The following is a 20,888-nucleotide window of genomic DNA, read 5'->3' as shown; positions in this document are numbered from 1 at the left end:
AATTGTCAGTTTTTGCTATGTCCGTTTTTCAGTTGAGGGTGTCTTGGATTCAAAATAATGAATAAAAACCATTAAAGTAAATTTAAAAAATGATTCATTTATTTCAAAAGTCTAAATACTAAAGAATAATAACATATTTTTAATTGATTTCCCCCTTTAAATAATTTAAATATCTTAATATACAGATGAAGCGTCTTATTTTGGACAGTTTAAAGTGCGAGGGTCGTGATCGGTTCATGCACGTTCCGTGATGGCCGGCCGGCCCCCAGTCAGACTTGATACCGCCCCCATGATAAATACATTTAATTATTGTGAAGCCAGCTGCAATGGATCATTGATCCACCAGGGGGTGCAGTGGGGTTCCACACTGGAGTCATGTGAAATCAACTTCTAAATAATAGATGTTGTTTAGTCGGAAAAAACGAACGAGCCGGCTCTCCCGATTTTTAATCCTAATTTAATCATCATCATTGATGTTTATGTTCGCCGAATTGACATGAAATCACTGACAAATATGAATATTCTGTATTCAACTTCATTGAAACGATCAGGATGGGTGTTATTTTTCCCCACAATGACCAAGTCGCTGCAAATGATCCCATGTATTACATGTACATGGCCACATTCTCAACAAAGTTACGTAACGAAACATTCTGTATTCCTTGCTTACTTTTTATTTAATGCTTTATAACAGCTGGAATAGTTCGTTTAGAACAGGCACCTCACTCGCAATCTGCTCCTCCGCAACGCCTACCACCTACCTCCGGCTGAAATTATGAATGTACAGTAAGGCATAGTAATCATAGATAACACGGCAGGGTCCGTTACAGTTTGTTTCCATCTGATTTCAAATATTTCAAATGTCTGAAGTTAATAAATACATTCTCAGTGTTCAAGTCAATAATAGTCATATAAGAAAAGTACTGATCTAATAACAGAGATTTTATAAGGACTTTTCAATGTTCGACATCGCTCATGTGAAATACAGTAAACTGGATGTTGTGGTGCCGAGAGGCGGGGTATCAAAAGTACAAGCTAAACTTTTATTTAGCATCTGAACACACTTGTAAACAACGTGATGCCCGGGAAGCGAAGACCCGGCGGAAACAGCTGGTCTGGTTCACTAAAATGTCCGTGTACAGTATATCTGGTACTAATGTATAGCGGATCTTTGTTAAGATCCATATGTCACGGATAGAACTATATATTGAGCTTTAAAACAAATGATATATATTATAATAAAATAAACACCGGCTGTTGTTATGCCTGCTGTAACGTTTACTTTCTCCGTTCTCCGCTTAAGTAATTATTACTTCCTGGTTAGCTTTCCGCTCGAAATTTAAATCTGAAAATGGCAAAATAACGGAGAAAAAAACGTTCACAGAGAAGACGACAACAATTGTCACTTGCACTTGTCATTTAGCATCTGAACACACTTGTAAACAACGTGATGCCCGGGAAGCGAAGACCCGGCGGAAACAGCTGGTCTGGTTCACTAAAATGTCCGTGTACAGTATATCTGGTACTAATGTATAGCGGATCTTTGTTAAGATCCATATGTCAGTAGAGATGGGATGGCAGAAGGTGCTATATATATATATATATATATATATATATATATATATATATATATATATATATATATATATATAATTCCAAAGCTGGTAAAGACCTTTCAAATTTAGCAATAATAGTCATATAAGAAAAGTACTGATTTGTTCTTGAATCAACTTTTTTATGGAAAATATTTTATGTAATTTTATTTCATTTTAAATAAAATGAAAGACATTCACAGTTAATGTAATTAGATATACATTATTAATGCCATACATTTTTAATGCCATACATTTTTAAATGTAATTAGATATACATTATTAATGCCATACATTTTTGCATAAATATTTATTCAGTATGATAGCTGTCTAACAGAAGTTAAATCCATTTCTCACTTATTCTGACAATGTACTTAACCCCAAATAAAAGAACCCAATAAAAATAGTTGTTAAATAATAGTGAAGTCACGTTGTAATAACAATAACTCATCTCTCTCGGTTTTTTTTGTTTTCTTTGTGTGCTTTGCCAAAAGCACACAAAGAAAATATTTTTATTGATTTAAAACATAGTTCTATGTATTGATTTAAATTTACATGCATCCGCTAAGAAAAATAGTCCGTTGTTACCGTTTTTTAAACAGTCAGAATGAAACGGCAGCTCTCAGCTGTGTGTTCACACTCCTAACTCTGATCTTTCTTTTCCAACAGTTAAGTTAACTGTAGGTTACTCTGAGTGACAAGCTTACAGTTAGTGAAGTAACACTTTTTTTTTGTGAGTCACGACCTCGCTGTTTCATTCTAACATAACGCTCCAAATATGACTGTTTCCACTCGGACTTCAATACAGCAACACCATTGTTTGGTTTCCATGGTAGCGTGTCTCTTTAGTAGCGTGCACTCCTTTCCTGTAAATTACAGGTCCAGCCAGGCAAAACAGTAATATGAAATATGAACGTTAGTTTTTAACTGAAATGATCAAATAAAGTCAAAATGTCACAGTGTTTACAAACATTGACCATACCGTTCACCAGCCCCCACCCCACTCTTTGTTTAAAACGAATTGGCCATCGGAATGTGTGTGTCCCAACCCCCCCCTGTGATATCTCTTCACAGGGGGGAGAGAGTTAGACGCTCGTGAATTGTCAACGGGGGGGGGCCCTCTCTGCACGGAGGAGCCGCGGAGAAGTGAATCACAGTGATCTGCTATTTTAAAGTAAATTCAACACATATCGACCCTAAATATAGCATATATTAAGAACAAGAAAGTGTTAACATCGTTTTTTGTAAACATATGACCAATGTGCGAGGGTGATGACATCAGAGCATCGTCCTATGGGCTTAGCCCCGGACAGGTACAACAGGTATTCACTCAGAGGGGGGTAGTTACTCATTTACATGTCAAAAAGCAACATACAGTAGGCGGGTGGGGGATGGTGAACGTTTACATTTCTCTACAGCAGTGGTTCCCAAACTTTTTGTGCCCAAGGCACACCAAAGGACAAGTAAAAATCTCAAGGCACACCTATTGTGCGAAATAGCCCTTATAACACGTGTTATCACTCATATCATGTAAAATATCTGTAAATGTGCATAATTATTTACTAATGCCAAATAAAATGTATAGATAGAACAATCAGTGGTTCAAGTTAGTATATTCCTCAGTGTAACATATCCACTAGTTGCAAAGCTTAAACATTTTTATATATTTTTTTATTTTAAGGGAAAGGATGTTTTCACTACTCAGTTTGTCAACTATGTTACGGACAAACTTGATGTCATTACAATCATTTGATTAAGTCCTGCACTTCAAGTAAAATCAAATTTGAAAGGCTCTTGAGTCTATTCTACCATATATCCAAAGATTTTTTAAAGTTTAAAAAATAATTGTATTAAAGTTTTGTTTTTTCATGTGATATGTTCAGCACTGTCATTAAGTTTAGGGATATTTTGTATTATAAAACTACCATACAGGTCATTTTGATAGTTTTAAGAGATGTCATGTAAAACTCCAACCTGTGTAGATATACATTATACTATAAAGGATATCAGAAGCACTATTTTAGATATTTTAAATTTGAAAAATTGAGGTGCAACATAGTTGACAATGAAAGTCAAACATTTGACGCAAATAACATAGTTGACTGGACACATTATTAACCATCAGCACTATGTTAATTTCAAGGCAGAAGTGCAAAATTCCATTGATAATGATGTGTAATGACGTCTACATGTCGTACAAATTGTCAACTAGGTTACCTGTCAACTAAGTTACTACAGTTCTTACAGTACTGGGTAACTCAGTTGACAGGTAACCTAGTTGACAATTTCCCTATTTTGACCCATCATTTCAATGGTAGGCCTTGCCTGGATGACCACATGTCATTTTATTGAACAGGTTAACATCACATTTGCACATATAATTGAATTAAAATCATTAAACAATTGTAAACCATAACAATGTACGTAACATTGTTGATTGTCAATGAGTATATTAATTGACCATGTGCTATTATACATAAAATATTGTAAAAATGTAGAGGACAATCACCACAGTGTGTTCAAAATGTCTGCCAAAGAGGAACATGGCATCATGTGATGCTGGTGACATGGTATTGGGACAAACAATTTTTGAGTTAAAGGGGGAAGTTCTGTTAGTAACATAGTTGACAGAACTTTTGCGGACATTCATATATTAAGATATTTAAATTATTTAAAGGGGGAAATCAATTAAAAATATGTTATTATTCTTTAGTATTTAGACTTTTGAAATAAATGAATCATTTTTTAAATTTACTTTAATGGTTTTTATTCATTATTTTGAATCCAAGACACCCTCAACTGAAAAACGGACATAGCAAAAACTGACAATTTAAGAACATCATGACACATTTCAAGCTAAATAAAGCATAGGATGCACATAATGTTTGTGTGATATTATAACATGCTTTCCAATAATAGGCAAAATATGATATTTTTGAAGAAAATAGTTAGAATAATTATAATTATCATCAATGGACATCAATGGACATGGAATGTACCCTAAATTGTAGAATCACTCAGCAGTTACATACACCAAACCTTCCAGTTATATTCCTATCAATATTATGAAGGCTTTTACAGAAGGGTTTGGTCATATATAATTCATAGCCTGAATTATATAACATTTTATACCTAAAAACATGGTGAAAATTGATATTTTAGGGCTGTTGACAGTATTTTCTGATTTATGGAGTGATACAAAGAGATATCCAAAATCCCTTCTGTAAAAGCCTTAGATACTAATATGACTACAAAATGAAACAATAATTTTGATCCTGGCTTTATCCAAAGTTCAGATTTCGGTTCCTGAAATGTGTTAAAATATGCGCATATTTCATGAGATAATGGTTCATTTGGATATTTAAACATGCTATTTCAGAAAACTTGTAATACAAAAAACAATTGCCTTATTGTAAGTAATTAACTGGAGAAATATTTAGCTGATATCTTTAAGTTAAAAATACCCTATTCACCTGGGGTGTCTCGCCTTAATTAGATGTTTGATAAGTGCAGATCACATAGTAAAACACGTACACAGATACATTATTTTGTATTTTTATTAAATTCGACAATGTCAATTTCACTTTCCACTATGTCCACCGTTGTTTTTCACAACCAATGGCAGAACTTTATTGAGGCCTGTAATTAGTCAACTACAGGTCTCTTGAGTCAGTCTTTTTCTTCCAAAAAGCTTGTGACAAGATGTTATTGCTCTTGGGGCATTAAAAACAAGATTTTAACTTTAGTTTTTTATATAATATCTGCATTTTCTATTGTGAAAAACTAAGTCTTAGTTATTTAATATATAGCGCCATCTCCTGGTTAAACCCTGAAATTGGAGAATAGTGGGAGGGCCTAACATTCCTGAATACTGGTCTTTGGCAGGCAACTGGCTGGCAACTGGCTGGCAGTCGGCAGGAAGCTGTATGCTGGGGTCCAAAATAAGAGGCTCCATCTGTATGAATGTCCGCAAAAGTTCTGTCAACTATGTTACTAACAGAACTTCCCCCTTTAACTCAAAAATGGTTTGTCCCAATACCATGTCACCAGCATCACATGATGCCATGTTCCTCTTTGGCAGACATTTTGAACACACTGTGGTGATTGTCCTCTACATTTTTACAATATTTTATGTATAATAGCACATGGTCAATTAATATACTCATTGACAATCAACAATGTTACGTACATTGTTATGGTTTACAATTGTTTAATGATTTTAATTCAATTATATGTGCAAATGTGATGTTAACCTGTTCAAGAAAATGACATGTGGTCATCCAGGCAAGGCCTACCATTGAAATGATGGGTCAAAATAGGGAAATTGTCAACTAGGTTACCTGTCAACTGAGTTACCCAGTACTGTAATAACTGTAGTAACTTAGTTGACAGGTAACCTAGTTGACAATTTGTACGACATGTAGACGTCATTACACATCATTATCAATGGAATTTTGCACTTCTGCCTTGAAATTAACATAGTGCTGATGGTTAATAATGTGTCCAGTCAACTATGTTATTTGCGTCAAATGTTTGACTTTCATTGTCAACTATGTTGCACCTCATTTTTTCAAATTTAAAATATCTAAAATAGTGCTTCTGATATCCTTTATAGTATAATGTATATCTACACAGGTTGGAGTTTTACATGACATCTCTTAAAACTATCAAAATGACCTGTATGGTAGTTTTATAATACAAAATATCCCTAAACTTAATGACAGTGCTGAACATATCACATGAAAAAACAAAACTTTAATACAATTATTTTTTAAACTTATATATATATATGGTAGAATAGACTCAAGAGCCTTTCAAATTTGATTTTACTTGAAGTGCAGGACTTAATCAAATGATTGTAATGACATCAAGTTTGTCCGTAACATAGTTGACAAACTGAGTAGTGAAAACATCCTTTCCCTTAAAATAAAAAAAGATATAAAAATGTTTAAGCTTTGCAACTAGTGGATATGTTACACTGAGGAATATACTAACTTGAACCACTGATTGTTCTATCTATACATTTTATTTGGCATTAGTAAATAATTATGCACATTTACAGATATTTTACATGATATGAGTGATAACACGTGTTATAAGGGCTATTTCGCACAATAGGTGTGCCTTGAGATTTTTACTTGTCCTTTGGTGTGCCTTGGGCACAAAAAGTTTGGGAACCACTGCTGTAGAGAAATGTAAACGTTCACCATCCCCCACCCGCCTACTGTATGTTGCTTTTTGACATGTAAATGGTTAACTACCCCCCTCTGAGTGAATACCTGTTGTACCTGTCCGGGGCTAAGCCCACAGGACGATGCTCTGATGTCATCACCCTCGCACATTGGTCATATGTTTACAAAAAACGATGTTAACACTTTCTCGTTCTTAATATATGCTATATTTAGGGTCGATATGTGTTGAATTTACTTTAAAATAGCAGATCACTGTGATTCACTTCTCCGCGGCTCCTCCGTGCAGAGAGGCCCCCCCCCCCGTTGACAATTCACGAGCGTCTAACTCTCTCCCCCCTGTGAAGAGATATCACAGGGGGGGGGTTGGGACACACACATTCCGATGGCCAATTCGTTTTAAACAAAGAGTGGGGTGGGGGCTGGTGAACGGTATGGTCAATGTTTGTAAACACTGTGACATTTTGACTTTATTTGATCATTTCAGTTAAAAACTAACGTTCATATTTCATATTACTGTTTTGCCTGGCTGGACCTGTAATTTACAGGAAAGGAGTGCACGCTACTAAAGAGACACGCTACCATGGAAACCAAACAATGGTGTTGCTGTATTGAAGTCCGAGTGGAAACAGTCATATTTGGAGCGTTATGTTAGAATGAAACAGCGAGGTTGTGACTCACAAAAAAAAAGTGTTACTTCACTAACTGTAAGCTTGTCACTCAGAGTAACCTACAGTTAACTTAATTGTTGGAAAAGAAAGATCAGAGTTAGGAGTGTGAACACACAGCTGAGAGCTGCCGTTTCATTCTGACTGTTTAAAAAACGGTAACAACGGACTATATTTCTTAGCGGATGCATGTAAATTTAAATCAATACATAGAACTATGTTTTAAATCAATAAAAATATTTTCTAAATCCATAAAAGCATTTTAATTAATATTGGGAGTCATGTCGTTACTTTGTTGAGAATGTGGCCATGTAATAAGCGGGATAATTTGCAGCGACTTGGTCATTATGGGGAAAAATAACACCCAGGGATCAAGATCCCTCCGCGACGCGGAGGGATCAGTAATTTTTAGTGAATTACTGAGTTTAGGCACGTTAATAACATTTTAATGAAGTTGAATACAGTATATTCATATTTGTCAGTGATTTCATGTCAATTCGGCGAACATAAACGATTAAATTAGGATTAAAAATCGAGAGCCGGCTGCTGTTCGTTACGGTAACCCAACTAGGACACTTGACACAGTGGCTTTTGGCAAAGCACACAAAGAAAACAAAAAAAAACCGAGAGAGATGAGTTATTGTTATTACAACGTGACTTCACTATTATTTAACAACTATTTTTATTGGGTTCTTTTATTTGGGGTTAAGTACATTGTCAGAATAAGTGAGAAATGGATTTAACTTCTGTTAGACAGCTATCATACTGAATAAATATTTATGCAAAAATGTATGGCATTAATAATGTATATCTAATTACATTTAAAAATGTATGGCATTAATAATGTATATCTAATTACATTAACTGTGAATGTCTTTCATTTTATTTAAAATGAAATAAAATTACATAAAACATTTTCCATAAAAAAGTTGATTCAAGAACAAATCAGTACTTTTCTTATATGACTATTATTGCTAAATTTGAAAGGTCTTTACCAGCTTTGGAATTATATATATATATATATATATAGCACCTTCTGCCATCCCATCTCTACTGACATATGGATCTTAACAAAGATCCGCTATACATTAGTACCAGATATACTGTACACGGACATTTTAGTGAACCAGACCAGCTGTTTCCGCCGGGTCTTCGCTTCCCGGGCATCACGTTGTTTACAAGTGTGTTCAGATGCTAAATAAAAGTTTAGCTTGTACTTTTGATACCCCGCCTCTCGGCACCACAACATCCAGTTTACTGTATTTCACATGAGCGATGTCGAACATTGAAAAGTCCTTATAAAATCTCTGTTATTAGATCAGTACTTTTCTTATATGACTATTATTGACTTGAACACTGAGAATGTATTTATTAACTTCAGACATTTGAAATATTTGAAATCAGATGAAAACAAACTGTAACGGAGCCTGCCGTGTTATCTATGATTACTATGCCTTACTGTACATTCATAATTTCAGCCGGAGGTAGGTGGTAGGCGTTGCGGAGGAGCAGATTGCGAGTGAGGTGCCTGTTCTAAACGAACTATTCCAGCTGTTATAAAGCATTAAATAAAAAGTAAGCAAGGAATACAGAATGTTTCGTTACGTAACTTTGTTGAGAATGTGGCCATGTACATGTACATAATACATGGGATCATTTGCAGCGACTTGGTCATTGTGGGGAAAAATAACACCCATCCTGATCGTTTCAATGAAGTTGAATACAGAATATTCATATTTGTCAGGCGGTATCAAGTCTGACTGGGGGCCGGCCGGCCATCACGGAACGTGCACAAACCGATCACGACCCTCGCATTTTAAACTGTCCAAAATAAGACGCTTCATCTGTAGAATAGGAATGTTATTCTCACTTTCAAACTCACTGACCCAGAGATTCTGTGTCATAAACACACCTTGCCTGTTTCACCCCTAAAAGCAGATGTCGTCATTAAAGTCGTTAAAGACCTCCTTAAATATGTGGAGAAAGGTTTAAATGTCTGAAATAGGATAGTTTATGTGAAGAACTCATGGGAAAGGAATGGAGTTAAGATTCGAATCGGAGATAGAGGTTGACTTTTGACCTTAGGGAACTTTGGAATTTCAAGTTGGTGAAGAACTATTGAACTCGACCAGAAGTGAATCCAGCCAGTCAGGACACTTGGGGGAGGTGATCAGCTTACACAGCTCCTCCTCACGGAACTCTGATTCGCTTGGGAGGAAAATGGGAAGGAAGAGTCGACTCATCTCCGCCCCAAAAATAGATATGAATACTGATGTTTTTGAGTGTAAAAATGCTTCTGGTTTGGTGAGTGGCTGGTCCCGACATCTGTGTCCGCATCGCATCACAAACCTGAAGTCCGGAGTACTCGAGTACTCTGTATAACTTGTATATGTGTTTGGTTTCCTACCAGAAGTAAACTCAGATAATTTGTTATAACTTTGATTCCGGTGTTTTCAATTCCTTTCTTAATTTAATAGAGATCCAGCCTCATCCAACGAACGGCGCGTAGCAGAGGTGTTCTGCTCCAACAACATACAGAGCAGTTTGCTTTGATTTTCCACCGGTGCAGGTAAGACCAGGAAACACATTCAACCCCCACCTCCTGCTTTCCAGTAAAACACAGAGCCCAGCAGATTTCGCAGGAACGTCAGCAATGAACCAACAGAGCCGATCAATAAGTAGAGTAGTGGAGAGCCTGGCACCCTCTGAGCCTCCGTGCACTTTCAGCCGGGTGATAAATTCTGAGGTAAATCTAAGCTCTACATCTCATCTCAGCTATTTTACAGCCTCAAATTCTCTGCAAGAATAAAGGGATAGGCTGGGTGTCCCTGAAAAATAATGTTTATGCTGAAGTCAGCACTTGCAACAACTAGAACGCAGAGAAAGTCTTTATTGTCCCTGAGGGGAATTTGACTAGTGCAACATCTTTTTCAAGAACAATCTGACTGCTGCCGGGAAATGAAATGGAGGAGGTTATTATTTTGTGTTTTAACAAAAACAGGAGTGCAGTAAATGATGCATTTTCACGCTATGACTATTCCACACTGTCTTAAAATCAGATTACCTAAACATATGTGCATTCAAATGATACCACAAGCAGCATTTGTATTTATTATAATGATGAATGAATGCCTGAAGAAATTCCTTTTCTTTGAAAAGGTAATTCTGCACAAAATGGCGTTTTTTAAGTCTTGACAGGGTAGATATCTGCCTTGTCTTTAGCTCCTATCCAACTTTTAATGTCATGGTTTTCACATATTGGCTTGACCCCTGGATAGCAGACTCCGCCATTTCCCCCCATTGATTCTCCATGTGTCGACCAGACAACAATCTCAGAGAAAAGTAAGGGAGGCGGTGTTTATTTCATGTGGTACTTAGATGTAAAGATTGTCTCTCTCCAACTGTAGAGCACATCATGATCGGATGATAGCCTTATTATCTTCTGAGGGTATTTACGTCTGTTGTGTTTACATTCTGTCACACGCTGACAACAACAACACAACGCTGGAGAAGCTGTATGGTATTGACCTTACTTTCAATTTTAACAGCGGCAACATGAAAAAGTCCCGCTGAGATACTATCACTAGATCATTTCTATAGCGGTGCAAACACACTGGACCATGTTTATTCACCTTGCCAGGAATAGTAGGGCCTCCCTACCTCACTTTTGCAAATCAGCCCACATCTCACTTTCCCGTATGAGCAAACTGTCCTCAACATTTCATGAAAGTCACCTGAAAAGCAGGGGAGGTGGTAATCTACACCTGGCATGCATCTGGATGACCTCTAAAACTCACAGCGCATGCAGCCTTTTTGGACATAGTGTGTTCTAAGCAATATCTATGTCGCAGTCATCAAAAAAAAAGTGGCTGCGTGGCTCTCTGAGGAGAACAAGGCCCAGATATGTAGCACCTCCACTTCCTGACACCCTCAGGGGTAAGACAACAAAAAGCAGGTGCAGAGATCTGGGCCATACGCTGCACTGCAATAACAAGTTAGAGAGACCAAAGAGAGACTTGTGGAGGAAGTCCTTAAGGTGGATGTAGGGCAGGTGTGTTTCAGGAGTGTGTTCTATGTGCAGCTGTCAGTTAATGATGCACAAAATAGCAGGGGCGTCTAATGGAGTAGACCAGGGGTGTCAAACTCAATTTCATCGCGGGCCACATCAGCATTATGGTTGCCCTCAAAGGGCCGGTTGTAATTTTAACACTATATAAATATACATATATAAATATCAAAATAATGTTTTATACTGTATAACAATATTGCCTCTGCATTGGAGTATTATTGGTTTTGGCAATAACTACGTCTGAAAGCACATGGTTGTGCATTAATGTATTGTGCACGTAGACACAAAAATACTGTATGTGGGCTCAGACTAACATTTCACTCTCTTACTGTTACATAAATCCCATGAATTTATGAAATTTAGTTAGCCTCATCATATCTTATCAAAAAGAGATACAATGTTTGTGAAATCTATTTTTTGTGAATAATAAAGTATTTTTCTTTTGTATATCAAGCATTATTTAAGTAGGCTATATTTCATTTGAATTCAGCAATAATATTTTAATAGTCTGAAAGCCAAGACTTTGAGAACCCCCTGTCCCAGATCCTGCTGTGTTACTATCACCTGTCACTCACTATTTCAGTAAGCAGTGAGTGGGGGGGGGGGGCGGCGGCGTGTTGAGGAGGAACAGAGTGAGAGGGGACAGGGATCGCGGAAGTTTTCCTCCTTCCTTTACAAACTTTACACAAGTATTTATAAGTATTTATCGTCTGAATATAGCAAAAAGACGTTCATACTCTGCAAGCCAAGACCTCATATATTTTAATCAACCAGAAACCGGAAATAACCGTAACGCGAGTTTTTCTAAAACATAATAAATCCATGTGTGTCTCTGAGCCGCAGCAACACCGACTGATTCTTAAAGAGCGGGTCATTCTGTCTGTTTGTTCTGGGACTGGAGTTGCTTGTCTCGGTTGCTGAAGCAGACTTTGCTCCGTGTTTGGTGTCTCTGTGCCGCTGTAAATTATGTTCCTTCAACTCTGTGTCACTCACAGTCACACACTGGTCACTCACCGCCTCAGAGTGCCGCTGCTGATAGGAAGTCGCTTCAGTGCGCACGTCACAAAACGAAATGCATTTTGGGACATGCTGTTTATGGGCAACGTGCTTAAACGGCATGTAACCGTATAATAAACTGTTTATATTCTTTGCGAGCTCTCGCGGGCCACATAAAATGACGTGGCGGGCCACATTTGGCCCGCGGGCCTTGAGTTTGACACGTCTGGAGTAGACGGATCTAACAGGTGGTCCTGATACTTCATAATAAATCCATTAACATCCTGCTATTTTTTGTTCTAATTCGACCAACACTTGACCCAGTTTAAGCCAATGTACATAAGAGAAATGAAAAGACTTATCAGCAATGAGCGAACTTATGACCACTTATATAATGACACCAATTCACTACATGTTTGTAACCATGGTAAAAATACAGTTTGACAGAAGGAAGAGGTGAGTTCACTAGGTTCTATTGGACACAATAAAAAGATAAAGCTCATATCTTATCATTCATGTTGTAAAAGTCTTATAAAAGCAAACATGGACCGTAGCACAAGAAGTTAATCTCTTACCTCTTTTGTCATAATCATGTTTACCGTTTGGATTTGAATAGAACGGGTTGGATTGTCTGTTTTAGAAAGGAACAAAGGTGTCAGACAAAGTCCCGTCCCAATATAACAGTTGGAAAACTGCAGGGTGAAGTGTTTTACAATCCAACTGACACTGACCTCTTTAAACTGGAGAAGCATAAGCAGGCTCTTCTGGTGATAAAAAAACCCGAAAATATCAGTAATTAAAGAAACTCTTAGAAACACAGTGAATCATTTCCAAAAATAATAATTTCTTCTTTGAGAAAAGAATGACGTAAATAAACTCTAAGGTTGATGGGTGTGTATCAGTCAATGCTGTGGAAGTATCAGCATGGTGCCAATTATTTATGACATACCCCGGGTGTGCCTTGATTTATTTCACCCAAATGCAAGTTATGTGACTTTGAAGCAGGGTGGATATAACAGAAGAATAGCTTTAATAACCTAGCCTTTTGATGACGAATATGTTCCTCTCAGACAAAGGGCAGGGCTTTTAAATCACACCCAGCATGCTAACTCCTTGATGAAAGCACAGAGTAAGACTATAGATCTTTCCCTTTGTCAAACCAAGAGGGTGATTCTCAACGGTTCAAAGCTCTCCCTCAGCACTTCATTATTGTGTTTATTTAGCACAGAGAGAAGAGAGGAACACCTGCATGCAGCAGCAACTCAGCCTCAGATTAACCCAAAGTCTGAACAGCATCCAGTTTACAGCCTCTCACACTAACCACACTGTAATATTCATTGAACATTTTTCCAAAGGCAAGGTCTGAGTATTGCAAAAAGCAGGAGTTTGCAGTATTGAGACAGACAGGAACATTATTGCGGACAGCTTGTCAACAATGCACTACTGTATGTCCTGTCAGCAGCCCCTGATATACAAACAGAAAAACATGTCAGGGGAAAAGTTTAATTTTCTTAATGCTCAGAATAAATCACCGTACTGTACTGCAGTACTACCTCTCTGAAAGGTTGCTGGAATACTTCACAAACTAACACACTGCTGTTTTTATTCCAAAAATGTACAAGGTATCAGGCTATGTTCCACAATCATTTAAAGTTGCAGTGATAAAACCTCTTCTTAAAAAGCACACAACCTCGATCAAGAGATTTTAGCCAACTATAGACCTATTTCTAATCTTCCGTTCCTTTGAAAATTCTTGAGAAAGCAGTCGCAAAACAGTTGTGTGATAACTTAAAAAAAAAAGATTTATTTGAAGATTGTCAGTCTGACATCATAGCACAGAGACAGCTCTTGTTAAAGTCACAAATTACCTTCTAAGAGCCTCAGACAAAGGATTGTCTCTATTCTTGTCTTGCTCGATCTCAGTGCTGCATTTGAAACTATCGAACATGACATCTTATTGCAAAGACTAGAGCACTTAGTTGGGATAAAGGGAACTGCATTAGGCTGGTTTAGGTCCTATCTATCTGAACGCTCTCAGTCTGTGTGTGTCAACGATGAATCTTCGATGCAAACCAAAGTTAGCCATGGAGTGCCACAGGGCTCAGTGCTTGGACCTATTTTGTTCACATTATATATGCTTCCGTTAGGCAATATTATAAGGAATCACTCTGTACATTTTCATTGCTATGTGGATGATACTCAACTATATTTATCAATCAAGCCTGATGAAAGCAATCATCTAAATAAAATTCAAGATTGCCTCAAGGACTTAAAAACGTGGATGACCTTACATTTTTTTATGTTAAACACGGCCAAAACTGAAGCTATTGTACTCGGCCCAAAGAATCTACGAAACAAATTATCTAAAGATATACTAACTATGGATGGCATTAATTTGGCCTCCAGTGAGACTGTAAGGAATCTTGGTGTTATATTTGATCAGGATTTATCCTTTAACGCCCACATAAAATCAATCTCTAGAACCGCCTTCTTTCATCTACGTAACATTGCAAAAATCAGGCATATCTTGCCTCAAAACGATACAGAAAAACTAGTCCATGCATTTGTTACTTCAAGGCTGGATTATTGTAACTCTTTATTATCAGGGTGTACCAAAAAGTCAGTTAAGTCGCTTCAGCTGATTCAAAATGCTGCAGCATGTGTACTAACCAGAGTTCGGAAAAGGGACCACATTACTCCTGTTCTGGCTGCCTTACACTGGCTCCCTATAGAACACAGGATAGAATTTAAAATTCTTCTTCTCGCCTACAAAGCCCTTAATGGGCAGGCGCCATTTTACCTTAAATAACTCATTATACCCTACTGTCCTACTAGGGCATTGCGTTCCAAGAATGCAGGGTTGTTGGTTGTTCCTAGAGTTTCTAAAAGTACAATGGGAGCCAGAGCCTTTTCTTATCAAGCTCCACTTTTGTGGAATCAGCTTCCAGTTTGTGTTCGGGCGGCAGACACCCTATCCGTTTTTAAGAGTGCGCTTAAGACCTTCCTTTTTGATAAAGCTTATAGTTAGGGCTGATTAGATTCAGCCCCTAGTTTTGCTGCTATAGGCTTAGACTGTCGAAGGACACCTTACTTCTTCCTTCTCTCTGTCTGTACCTGTGTACTCTCATGTTCCGAATAACCCAGCTTCCCCCAAATGTCTTTTTGGTGTCTATCTACGCCGGGATCCTGAGTTGTGGCTGATCCTGTTGCTGTGGTCCTGAGTCCTGGATCGCGAGCCCTGGATCCTGAGTCGTGGCTGTGCCTGTTGCTGTGGTCCTGGATCCTGAGTCCTGGATCCTGAGTCCTGCATCCTGAGTCCTGCATCCTGAGTCCTGGATTTCGAGTCATGGCTGAACCGGTCTCTGCGGTCCTGCCTGACTCTCATCATACTACTTCACTGATGGCTCCCACAGGATTGTTGACATCCTTGTGGATTCATCTTCTTATTATAGACACATGCATTTCCAAACATTTGGACTACCTATGTTGTAAATGTATTATCTTTTCAATTTACACACGGCATCTATTGCACGTCTGTCCGTCCTGGGAGAGGGATCCCTCCTCTGATGCTCTCCCTGAGGTTTCTCCCATTTTAAACTGAGGGGTTTCTTTGGAAGTTTTTCCTTGTACGATTTGTCCTTGAACGATGTGAGGGTCCAAGGACAGAGGGTGTCGTATTGTCATACGGTTATTCTGTACAAACATGTAACATTTGTGATATTGGGCTATATAAATAAACATTGATTGATTGATTAAAGGTAATAGTAATTTATATTGTTTACTCCTTCAACCTTTCTTCTTACGACATGGCAGACATTTTGAATGATATATATATCAAAATATATACCTCTAACGCCCACACTTTGATATTATTAACCCTTTAATCTAACTTAAAGGTCCCCATTATACTCTTCTAGGACACGTGACTCATTTTTCTTGTCAAGTCACTTGACCTCCAATAATACTAAAGACACACCTGCAGTCATGTTGAAGAGGAAGTACCTGTTTGTCTAATAATTATACAATTGGCCAATGTATCTAACCCGTTCAAAATGTATGATTATGAATTGAATTTGTATTACAATTTGTTGATATCCAGATAAATAAAATAGCTCCGATTGTTCTGTGACCTGTCAATCATCAAACCGGGGGTCATATTTCATTATGTGTTCATTTGTATCTCAAGTTGTACCCATGGATGTATAAAGAATAGTTCAAACGCAAAGTTATTCTCCGTGGGGACTTCCGGCAACAATCTTGATTCTGATTGGCCAGAAGACTCGAAAAAACATCAGCAAAGATGTTTTATTGAGAAGATGATCACTATGTGACAGAAGTTTTCAAAACCGTTTATGGTCTCCGGTACTTCCAGTCCAACGCCTACTGCATGCACAGCGTTAGAAAATCGGGCCTTCAAAATAAAAGTTCGACTTTTTCCAAAAAAAAGAAGAATTGAAATAATTATTTTTTATTTATTAATTATTTTTTTCTTCACTCACTCGAAACGGGTCCGCGACCCATTTTTGGGTCGCGACCCACCAGTTGAGAACCACTGATTTAGAAATTCAACACAACAGTGACCTGCGTAGACTCAAGATTTGATTGGAAACGTTTTGCAACAGTTTTTATCAAACGTAAATTAAATCGAAAATTAACAACTTAGTGATTGTCTTGTGTAGATTTTATTGCTTTACTTTTTCTTCTTTAAAAATCAGTCTTAAACTTACCGATGGTGATCTGACTGACACAGCTGTAGAAGGTTCCTGAAGAGGCATTGTAGCTGCTGCTGCTGGGCTCACGGTCTGTGACAGGACACACAAGGTATACGATGGCATCACTTACACTCTGTTATCGAAGAAACCTTACAATGCAACAAAGACATTGTGTTTTGTTTAAAGTGGACCTATTATGCTATATTGGAAACATATATTGTAGGGCCATACCTATACAAAAGATGTCTGTGACGTTTTTTGCTTAAAATACCAAACAGATCACCCATTGTAGCCATGCCTCATCATACTGCTGATACCCCTCTTTTGCAACCCTGTTGCAAACAGGCTGATACTGCTTTAAATTGAACGTCTGCTTCTAGCGAGGCCCCTTTGTAGCATCACGCAGCTTTCCCCTGCTAGAGATTTCTACGGGGAGAAGCTCAGCTAAACGCTGCGGTGATTAAATGCCATGTTATGCTCCTAACCACTTCAAGCTTTATTTCTGAAACAGTATGGAGCTCAAACCTTTCTCTCTCGCAGGGTTTACCACAAGGACATTACGTTACACATATTATCTCCAGTAGCCTACAGCGTTAGCTCCATGGTTAGCTCTGAGTGTTAGCATGCTTTCTAATGTAAACACACAGCATCTTACTCCCAAAACACGCCGCACATTGTTTCTGATACAGCACATAGCTTGACATGTTCTAAGTGTTTACCGCCAGAACAGTGTCATTATATGTATTATATATATAACAACTTTACTCTAAGCCTCCAGCAAACATCCTGCTGAATACACAGCCACACAGCTGCGACTGTTTACGGAGACGATAGGTTGGGACGTGTCACGTCGGCCGGATGTCGCCAATGACATTTTTGGAGCGAAAATTCTGGATCTGCTTGTTAGCACCCCCCTTCTTCTTCTTTTTTTGAGAGATATGGGTTCGGAGGAAAAGAGAGAGGGTTTTGTTTTCTGACACTTTGTGAGTTCCCTGACACACCGGGGACACATATTTATGTATAAAAGACATCAAAAAGTGCATTTTGCATAATAGGTCCCCTTTAAGTCCAGGTGATCCCTATAATTGTTGGGGTACTTTTACAGCCATTGCTTTTCTAATAGATGTATAGGGAAAAAAGTGTGTCTTGGTCCCATAGTATCCTACAGTTCCCCATGAGTCCACTAACCTGGGGGGGTTGAGAAAAGCCATGACCCTGCAGCGTTACACATAAAACCCTAATACTGCAATGTTAGTGCTGTTCCACACATCGAGATGCACAAGGGGAAAAAGCATTGACCTTGCCAGAGCTAAGGCAGGAGTCTGGCAGCTCTAGTGCCGTGGTCTAACCATGTATGATGGGAATTAGATACTCCACTGTGAATAAAAACAGATCAGCAGTGTTGTGAGAATCAGACGATAACCCTGGAAGAAACCCTTTATTGACCCTTATGTGTACAAGCTAAAATGTCTAAAACAATGTTGTTGATTACTGATATGTACATGTCCTTGTCTGGATTTATGAAGTGTGTCACCTTTATAGCCATTAGCCCTTTGATAAATGTCCTATGACATTTCACTCTATAACTCAAGCAAATGTTGCATAAAGAATTTGGGGGGAATTGTGGCTTGCAACTACACTGACACATAATCAGAAGTTTAATTTACAGATTGGTAAATGGTCATAGTTACTCTATCCTGTGTACAATTTAGTAAAGCAAAATGAAAAACTATGGCTGCAACAAATGATTATTTTTATTATACAAATAATCTGCACAACATTTTTCAATTTAACAATTTGTTGTTTGGACGATAATATTAAACAAAATAGTGAAAAATGCAAGTCACATTTACTTGTTGACGTCATAAAATGTCTTGTTTTGTCCGACCAATAGTCTCAAACCCAATGAGATTCAGTGTACAATGATTTTAAGCTGAAGAAAACCAGCAAATCCTAACACAACACAAGCTGCAACCAAAGACATGTCATTAGTTTTTCTTTCAAAAAAAGCTTGAATTATCATTCAATTATCCCAAGAGTGGCATATTTATTTTCTGTCAATCAATTAATCAATTAATCATTGCAGTTTGACATATAAGTTATACTTTAAAGCTGAATTCATTGATTTTGTTCTTAGTAGTTAGATGATAAGTTGCCATTAACACTCTCCCACTTGTCCAACTCTCACATACGCAGACGATCGACAGAATTCATCTGTCGATTGAATGTTTCTCATAATTCTGTCATTATGCTGCTGTCAAATCCTTGTCTCAGTACTGTACGATACCAGTCACCTCTGTGGAAACATTGGTATAACTGCCTTTTTTAATTTATATTTGAGTGTTGTATGTCTTTTAAAAATGGAGAGTCTTCAATAAAGCTGATGATGATACTCAGATCTATCTAAGCCGTAACCCACAAACCAGAACACTGTCAAAGGCCTTCAGGACATTCACAAGTTCTTAGTATTAATAGAGATAATGATAATAGGTCAAAAAGATGCAATCACCAAAATATCAAAGAGTCTTGGTTCTACCTTTGAAAACGTATAGTAACATAGACTCTACTCGTTTAAAAAAGTGTTAATTGTTTGATTTTTCATTTTAATTCATTTTCTGCACTTTTGTCGATCAATTTAACTTTTCCTGTTTATATTTGTTAACTCAGAATTTTGTATTGGATTTGTCTTTGTGTGTGAAGTACCTTTTAATGCTTGTACAGAAAAGCTGATTTATAAATAATCAAAGTAGTATGAGTTGTCCCAGTCATTTGGTACCCCACACCATCATTTCAGCCCTCACTCAACAGGGAAACTAGAATAAACTGAGGATTAAATATCAGCCACATAAGCAAACATATGAGATGAAAGTATTGTCAGTGATCACATGTTACCGTTACTTGCAGATCCGGAGGAGAGGCGCGTCGCGATGGCGCGGCGAGGACTGCGCGGACTTCCCGGACAAACCCGCACCACCTCCTCCTGACACTGTACACAGATGACCTGGTTCTCTCTGTTTTCTCCGACCTTGCTGCAGCCCATATGTCCCCCCGCGGCCTGGATCTTCATACCTGCGCTGATCTGACGGACCAGTCGCATGTCTGCTCCTGTCTCATGCTCCAGCATCCTCCTCACCGGCGGCGGTCGCACTTATTACGCATGGCTTCTGCTTGTGAAGGCAACCACTTCTCCCGCATCTTTTATCTCCACCCACTGCAGTTCGAAATATAAGCGGTGTATGTATGTGTGTATGCTCATCTCCGCTCCGTGTCGTTTCTCGGCTCGTGTCGCGGTGATGTTGCAGTCTTTACGCACGGCTGCGGGCGTGGCTGGCTGCTCCACGTGGTTGGTGAGGTCGCAGTGTCAATTCCTGTGGGAATATGAGTGGTAACAAGATAAAGTAGTAATACTTAAGAATTTGTACTCAGCACCACTGTAAGTCCCAAAAGGACTATAACTGTAAAACGAATTGAATGAATACGACACAACGTAAGTTCACTGGACAGGGACGTGCAGAGGATATAAGAGGGGCGGGGGGCTCCAATTCATAAAAGCATTGTTATTGCAAACAATAAATAAAAATACTCCTGGAATCATTTACTTAAATATGTGACACTGTCAAATGTTTATTAAAATCATTTAAATGAACCAATAACCAAGGAGC

General features: G+C 38.1%; 1 protein-coding gene across 1 annotated transcript in view; it reads right to left on the bottom strand.

The window, feature by feature from the left end:
- LOC117485016 (anoctamin-4-like) overlaps positions 1 to 20,433 on the bottom strand; it is a 55,734-nt gene extending 35,301 nt beyond the window's left edge. The window contains exons 1-2 of the mRNA XM_034133578.1: positions 20,119 to 20,433; positions 17,242 to 17,316 (exon numbers count right to left, since the gene is read on the bottom strand). Coding sequence (XP_033989469.1) covers positions 17,242 to 17,316; positions 20,119 to 20,350 — 307 coding nt within the window. The 5' untranslated portion in view covers positions 20,351 to 20,433. The remainder of the gene's footprint in view (positions 1 to 17,241; positions 17,317 to 20,118) is intronic.
- Between the last annotated feature and the right edge of the window lie 455 nt (positions 20,434 to 20,888).

Source organism: Trematomus bernacchii, unplaced genomic scaffold, assembly GCF_902827165.1.
Source record: "Trematomus bernacchii unplaced genomic scaffold, fTreBer1.1, whole genome shotgun sequence".
NCBI lineage: Eukaryota > Metazoa > Chordata > Actinopteri > Perciformes > Nototheniidae > Trematomus > Trematomus bernacchii.
This window is presented reverse-complemented; position numbering and strand designations above follow the sequence as displayed.